Source organism: Sinohyriopsis cumingii, chromosome 1 (genome assembly GCF_028554795.1).
Source record: "Sinohyriopsis cumingii isolate HCF-2022 chromosome 1, ASM2855479v2, whole genome shotgun sequence".
NCBI classification, from domain to species: Eukaryota; Metazoa; Mollusca; class Bivalvia; order Unionida; family Unionidae; genus Sinohyriopsis; species Sinohyriopsis cumingii.
This window is the reverse complement of record NC_142961.1, coordinates 113,113,950-113,122,388: the sequence shown is the minus strand read 5'-3', so window position 1 is coordinate 113,122,388 and position 8,439 is coordinate 113,113,950. Positions and strand designations below refer to the sequence as shown.

The window sequence follows — 8,439 nt, the reverse complement described above, 5'->3', positions numbered from 1 at the left end:
TTTGGTATTTTGTGAGCACATGAGTGAGTAATCAGGCAATTGCTGAATTGCTGCCACCCGAGTCGTTTGATGAAAAGATGACATGCTGCAGTTCAGAGATTTAAGCTGTTCGCACTACAGCTGTTCGCGGCTGCAGTTATCATCAGATCATTTGTGGCTAGCCGATACTGATTCAGGTTGAACAATCTTTGAGAGTCTTTGAATTGTTTAACTTGACCTTCAGCTTGCTGTTGAAGAACTTCTTTGGAAGTTATTTGTCTGACGCTCTGGTACAGTGGTCTACCCATATCAGCTGTTTTATTAAGCGAGTATGGATGTTTGGATTGTCCGCGTGAGAACTTCGGTGTTTGGAATCTTGTCCGCCGTGCATCTTACGTTAACCAGTTTCCTCACGCAGCCATTGTAAAAATATAAACTCCATCCTGTGTACGACTTAAGTCATCCGGACCATACCCACTGACACAGTAAATGGTTGGGGCCGATGGAAGATCATCATAAAATCATGCTTGAGCGGGAACGGGTCTAATTTGTAGAAAACATTTCTAAATTGAAAATAAAAGTGGGTCATCAATGATTAACAAATGAATAAATACAGATGAATTTTAAAAATATGTGTTTGAATTGGAAATCACAGCGGTGACATTGACTAACTTTGATTTACATTTATCTCAGAAAGGAAAAGTGAATGAGATTGGTTTCGTTTCAAAAGATTTATCCTGAACCTGTTGCAAAGGTTTTTATATTAATAGTTGTTTTTTAAAAAATATATTTTGTTATGGATGAATTGGAATTGAAATATTGCTGCTAGATGCATCAGCCCCAGAGTTACCATTTCATATTGAATCATTATCATCTTATTATTGACAGGCAAGCAGCCACAGAACTGTAAAGAACTTCTCTCTTCAGGACATAATATTACAGGACTTTACACCATATATCCCGCTGATGATTCGAATGGCGTGAGTGTTCGATGCGATATGGAGACAGACGGAGGGGGTTGGACAGTATTCCAACGCAGAGTGGACGGGTCAGTTGATTTCTATCGTACGTGGGCTGATTACAAATCTGGCTTTGGGAATGCAAACACAGAGTACTGGCTTGGTCTTGATAATATACATAAACTGACTTCCCAAGGAAACGTGAAACTTCGTGTTGACCTTATTACCCCACAACCTCCAGAACGATCCGCGTATGCCGAGTACTCTTCTTTCCAAGTTGGTGACGAAAATAGTTGCTATATACTCACCATTACTGGATACTCTGGAGATGCTGGAGACTCAATGTATTATCAAAATGGCATGAAGTTTACAACCAAGGACAAGGACAATGATCTTAGGGAAGGATCTAATTGTGCTATTGAATTCTTTGGCGGCTGGTGGTATAACGACTGTCACTCGAGTAACTTAAATGGCATGTATGGGTCTGTAACGTATGGGGGAGGACTTAATTGGGCTGGACTTTCCGGACTTGGTGTTTCCATGATTTTCGTGGAAATGAAGCTAAAGTAGATTTAAGTGAACACAAATAAACTGTTGTTGTTGTTGTTGTTGTTGTTGGGTTTAACGTCATTTTTCAGCACAAGATAGGCTTTACATGGCGGCCAGTATTGACGGAAGGAAGAACCAGGGAAAACCCCAGAAAGAACCACCGACCCACGAGAAGCTACTGGCAAGCTTTCTCATATACCTGTATTGGCCGAACCCGAGACTCGAACCCACGCAGACAGAGATGAGATGGGAAAGATCCGTAACGGTGACTACTCGCCCACTCGGGGCCCCCAAATAACCTGTATTAGAGCCAGCAGTTACACACACACACACACACACACACATATATATATATATATATATATATATATATATATATATATATATATATATATATTAAATCGTGGATTGGGTATATCTTGATAACGAATAACTGTTGTGACATTTCCTCACTAACCTTATGTATCGCGAGAGGTAATAGGCATTTTAAATTTAATTTTAAATGGAAAAAATGTCAGGATATTAATAATATAATTTTCATAGGACGCTGAATGAATTTCACCTCGTGGCAAAAGTCTGAGGACTTTTTAAGAATCAACACTCATCCCTTAGACCATGATGGTCCTGAATGATATTCAAGTACAACGCAATGAATTGAGTGCTGCCTTCACATTTGTCGACCGCAAAAACGTTATCAGTGAGCTCAGTGTACCATTTTCGGCTGACCAGTTATATGTCAGTATTCCATTCAGCGCGCTGCACATTCAAATAACTTACTGGTACAATCATACCCTCATAATATACTAGGGAGAGGAAATTTTCTCTAATTTTCTCGGCACAGTGTAATCAATAATATGTTGCAAGTGTGAAAACTAATCAACCAAATAACTTTTTCCTTAATGTAAGATTTTGATTTTGTACATTAATGTACGAACAAATAGTATCACGTAGAATTTGAATTATATACTTATTTACTGTGTTCATCATTTTGTTTTCTTTTATATCTATCATAGGCATATGCCTTTGGCAAAGTGCACGATAGTGTATTGGACTAGTTCAACTCTCGTTCTGCATTGCGTTTTATACAAGTTTTATTTTAAGCACTTAATCACTTTCTGATAAAAGTGATCTCTCGAGATCATGTATATCAGCAATTAATCGTAACATGTTTCATTAGAAAACTAAACAAAAATATTTTTAAGAGCAATATCATGCAAATCTCAGCATAGTAAAAGAAATATCACACAAATAGCAGCATAACGCAAGAAGGATATGTTTGAAATGGCTGGAACAGTTGTAGTAAGGTATATTTGATACATTTTAAATTATATACAAATATCCACCACAATACTATTATGGAATTAAATAGTTAACACCGACGTTTATACATTGTTATAGAGTATCTAGGTTTAAAGGGGAGCTGACTTTTTAGAGTAGCAATCGTTGCTGCGTCAACTATTTTCGATCACAAGAAAGAGATGTTAATGCAATTTCCAGAAATATGCACGTTCAACTATCTACACAATTTTAGACAGTATTTAAAATGAAAAATGGATCAATATAGATTTTACAAATTTATAGGAAATTTATCAAAACATGCTGTTTCTATTTTTAAATCTCGGACTGAAGATATGAACAAAACCTACAACACAGGTATTTGACTAAAGAACGTACATTTATTACATTCATATTCGAGCCTACTGTTAGCCATTTTGGCAGGTTTCCTCTTAAGGAACACGAGTCTGTGATGCGTATTGTTTTGTTTCGAAAACGACAAAGATTAATCGATATACCAAATATTAGCTTTCTTGTGATTTGTTCGTCCGTGTACATGTTTGACCGTAATCAGATGTTACTGACTGATACTATTTTATATTAATAATCATGCTATCACTAGTGAGGTTTAAGGCCTCTCGCTATCTTGGTATTCGAAAGCATGACGTACAAGATTTTTGAAGGCAGATAGCAAAATAAAACCTAATCTAACTAGTCATCTGTATTTGCACTGTCAACACAGAAAGTAACAGTTTGTAAGTCATTTATAATATCGATAATCAGAAAAGGTACTGTCTATGCAGAATGGTTTCAAGATTTAAATAGAAGAGCATCTAAGTATGCAATTGTAGAATGCCCACTCATACGACTCACCATAAATAATGTTTGTTGTTGTTGTGGGTTGTAACGCCATTTTTCAGCACACGATAGGCTATACATGACGGCCAGTATTAATGGTGGAGACGCTGATTGGGACGTTGACTGCATCGCCGAATGGGTCATCGACTGGGTCGTCCTTCTGTGTTGCCAACTGTGAGACGACTGAGTCCCCAGGTTTATCGACCGGATCGCTGACTGGGTCGCTGAATGGGTTGTCAACTGGCTCTTTGACTGTGTCGTCCTTTTGGTCACATTACCATGCAATAAAACAATACGTCACTCGTCTTAAGCGATTTCATTTCCTAGACTTATTTTCTTATCACGTTCGCTTCGATTTGACCTCAGCAGATCTTCACACAGTTACGAAATTAGACGTGTTTTTTCATTTTCTCATCGCTAGGCGATTTTAAGAAAAATATTTTTAGAAAATATAACTAACGCATGAACAAGTTATTATGGGTGATCCAATAGAAACTGTTGCAACCGTATTGCAAAACACATTTCGTTATGTTTGGAGTGATAACTTTACATCCACGTTTTAAATGAAAAAGGATTTTTAGTCGCCTACGTCTTCAGTTCGCTCTTGTGGTATTTTACAATTGTTGATTTTTCCTATGGATGGATTTTCATAGTGGAATGCATGTTTCATTGAAACTTTCTTAAGGAAAATGTAATATACAAATGTAAATGTTGTGATATTTAAAGGTAGAAGTAACATTCTCTGTTCCCGTTTTAAGAAACACCTCCAAATATGGGATTAGTATTCACTATAATTACGTGAACTGTTCCGTTTGTCATGTATTTGTTATCCAAAACTTACACCCCTAAAAATTTTAGACGATTTTATTCTTCCATAAATAAATCTTTGGATGATATGTAATCTTGAGTTCACTTTAGTTTGTGCATTTCAGGTATCTTAGCTCTTTCCTATTTTTTCCTTTAAAATACAGTCCTTAATCCACATCATAATCAGCTTCTTGTTGCACAGACAGTGAAATATAGACTTCACGAGCTTTGCCAATAAGCACACTAATAATCCAAATGTTCTTTTGGCCATTTCAAATATCCTACAACTCTATCAAAATGAGGAAAATATTCTGCAATAGGAGTATTAACCTAATACTTCTGGTAACCGATCTTGTGTGGAAAGCATGTGTGTTTTCTACTTGCCAGGTCTAATTCTCTTAATATGAATTGCAATTCCCTTTCTTCCTTTTCTCATTCTCTCTGCATCAGCATTTCCTTCTCTGACTTTTCTTGTTCTCACTGCATCTGTATTTCCTTCTCTGACTTTTCTTGTTCTCACTGCATCTGTATTTCCTCTCTTCATTATTTTCTTTGCATTTGCATTAGCATGTCTTCTACTTATACGGCATTGAAACGACGGAAAGTTTTGACTACATAAAAATTTTCCGTGCTCCCCAGGCGCGAAATATAAACGTTGGCCTTGAGTGGGTACCACAAGATGTGTTAAGGAAACGAAGCTGCCAGTTTTACATCATCGAATAAAATTCTCTCTCTCTCTTTTATAGGACCTATCATGGTAAAACTAACAGTCAAACAGACCAACACAGACCCACACTCAACATACACACTAGTAATCGAATGTCAGCACTTTCAGATGTTCGAGATAGTAACTGTCCAATGTTTGTACTTTCGTTTATTTAAGGCAACTGTTACGTTTTAAAGCAGTATAAAAAAATCTATAACCAAGGCCAATAACCTTGTATTAACAAGTTTTATCCATTTTGTAAACAAACTAAAAAGTCATCATACAACCCCACGGTTTTCATTTTTTTATAACAAAGATATGGCTTTCCAGTATTTTAAATTAAGAAAAGAAGCATAGGCCACAAATTGATCATTTATCATTTTCATTTTATTTTAAAAGGCAGCATATGACACCCCACAATTTGTTAAAGTTTCAAAATCCCTAGGACACATATGACCTACCACAATTCAAATCTTTTTTCAATTTATAATCTCCACCATTTTTCATTTTGGAAAGGTCATAAGCCACTAACTTGCCTTCCGTGATTTTTATTACATTTGCTACTAGGACACATATGACCCTCCTATGTTTTTAATTTTTCAAAAAGAGTACAAACCACTAATAATGATTATATGAAACTTCCTATATTACAAGTGACCGCTCCGGTGGCCTAGTAGTTAGAGCGTATGCCTCGGATGCGGGAGATCGTGGATTCGATCCCCGGTCGAGTCATACCAAAGACTTACAAAAATGGTGCTAACAGCGGCCTCGCTTGGCGCTCAGCATTAAGAGGTTAGTGTTAGGACTGGTCGGCCTGGTGTCAGGATAATGTGACTGGGTGGGGACATCATGCTAAATGTCTGCGGCATGATGCCCCAGTGCTAGACATCACTATAAACTGTCACACTGCAGAGATCGTAGCGATATGACTGAAAAATTGTTAAAGCGACGTTAAAAATCCAAAACCAAATGACACACTATGTTACAAGTCACATAGCTCATGTACACGCTCTAAGTCACTTTTGCAGCAACAGGTGTCATTTTGGAGAATGTCATTACACATACTTTTAAAAAGCGTTTATTCACCTCATTTCGAGTCGTGTAACTCAAAATTCCATTGAAGATTACTGTATAAATTCTTCTAAAAATGCTTAACGGCAAATTCAGTGATAACGTACTTCAACATTTTGATGCACAGTCAAGCAAGCGGGGTAATCTGGTTTAAACCGGTTTTGTCACGCCCTATGCTGTAAGAGAGAAAGCACTTGCGAATGGGAAGAAGTTGTACTGCAAACATAAACTGAGACTCGTTTATAAACACAGCCTGGGAAAACACAGAAAGAAAAAAAAAGGCAAACAAGTCCAATGAATTGGACGTAATTATTCTTTTAATTCAATTTTCACATAACACTTTTATTTCCCACACAAATATGGTACTTCTTACATATAATAGACGGTAGAAATACGGCTGTAAATTCAGATTTATTTTAGGTAAGTTTTATATTGTGCTAAATTATCATTTTGTAGATTGTAAAAGTTAAGAATTTTTTTTATTGTATATTACTCCTCTATATTGACGTCAAGTTGGTTACTTATTCCTTATTCCCGATTCAATAAGGAATAAGTAACCAGTTACCGATTGAATAAGGAATAAGTAACCAGTTACTTATTCCCGATTCAACTATTTATAAATACATTTGATTACTGATTCCTTATTCACATCCAGCTGGGTATTCATTGTTCTTTTTGTAGTTCCATAACTAATTGGTTATAACTTCTTGAAGATTAAAAGCCTTTCAGGCATGCATTGGTGTTATTCTAACCCAGTTAGAGAAATAAGAGTGTTCTTTGGTGCCAGCTATATATAGCTGACTAGAGACAAATCACGGACTATGTGGAGGAGGAAGGATACTACGACTGAGGATAAGTCTGTCCGCCGTTGTAGCTTCTTTGACCAGTACAAAAGGAATCAATAATCATGTATAGCGGATTTGACCTACATCATAACAGGCTGTGGCGGGGCTCCAAGAGGGACAGATCATATCTGATTCTTTAACAAGACCCCTCAGGACTCCTCCACATCCAACTCAAGCAAAAATATGGTTGAATACAAAATTTCAATTTATCATCTTATATGAAGAATCTAGAAGAGGGATCAAAACAGGAGATCATCATGATCCCCAAAAGGGGCCTGCAGAGAACCCTCTGCTATAATAAATGGAAAAACATTTTCCTGTAATTTAATTTAATTTCAAATTTCTAATTACAAATAAGGGCGGGATGCCATATGAGAGATCATATAAGTGACACCCGAAAGGGACTCATAACTGCTCCCCCTCACTTATATTTTAAATACATAAACACAAATTATTTAATTTTATACCATTGTGACTTGAAGATTTATATATAAATAAAGACGAGGCATGGGATAGAAAATCATACGAGAAATGATATCCGAAAGGGAATTTATCCGTTACCCTCTTCCCTATAATTAAATACAATAAAATTGAATATAACCAAAAATAATGAAAATTTTCATTAAGATACTATTAATTCAACCTTAAAATTATAACTTGATAATGAGATATCACAGTTTAATAGAATTTTCAAATTTGGAAAGTAATTAAAATAGATGAACAATGAATGTGACAGAGAGTTCATCTCAGACGTTTATTAAAGTTTCTGATGATGGAATCTCTGCCACAGTTGTATAACCATCTTATTCCAAATTCAACTCACTAAAACGTTTTCATATAAATGAAGAAGCCTGATGTAATACCAGCGACGTCCAGACGGACTCAGACGGACTTTTTACATCTGGACATAGATTCGAGAACCAGTTATTCCATTACAGAGAATCCCGCTGTTTGTTGGCAGAAAACGCTCGAGTCAACTCTAAATTGATCTGTCGCGCCATGAGGCAATTTTGCCCACGGGTCATCCCATGAAGATGGGTCCGAAGCAAAATTTTCCAAGTGGTATGCAATGAAATCCGTTCTTGAGGAAAATACTACACAATTGAATTAATTTAACATACTAAGACCTATCACATGTATATACGTTATACGAATGTAAACAAATTGACTCTAGTGAAGTAGGAATCTAATGAATATGTAATACTACATAACGTATACATAACGTTTAGCAGTACAAAGTACTACGGTACATCAATCAAAACTTAATACATCTCAACTCCCTGTTTGACAAACGGGGAAGGGAGAATTACCCCGAATTAAGATATACGCACTAAAATGTGCCAATGTCTGAACTATAAAAAAAACAACTCTCCCTTTAAAAAAATCTAAT

The 8,439-nt window shown here is 36.2% G+C and overlaps 1 protein-coding gene across 1 annotated transcript; it reads left to right on the top strand.

Annotated features, from left to right (window-relative positions):
• The first annotated feature begins 878 nt into the window (after positions 1–878).
• On the top strand, positions 879–1,508 carry LOC149807641 (ficolin-2-like). The gene has a single exon (XM_089958738.1). It carries the CDS (start codon positions 978–980, stop codon positions 1,506–1,508), a length of 531 nt encoding a protein of 176 aa, XP_089814864.1. The 5' UTR covers positions 879–977.
• The last annotated feature ends 6,931 nt before the right edge of the window (positions 1,509–8,439 follow it).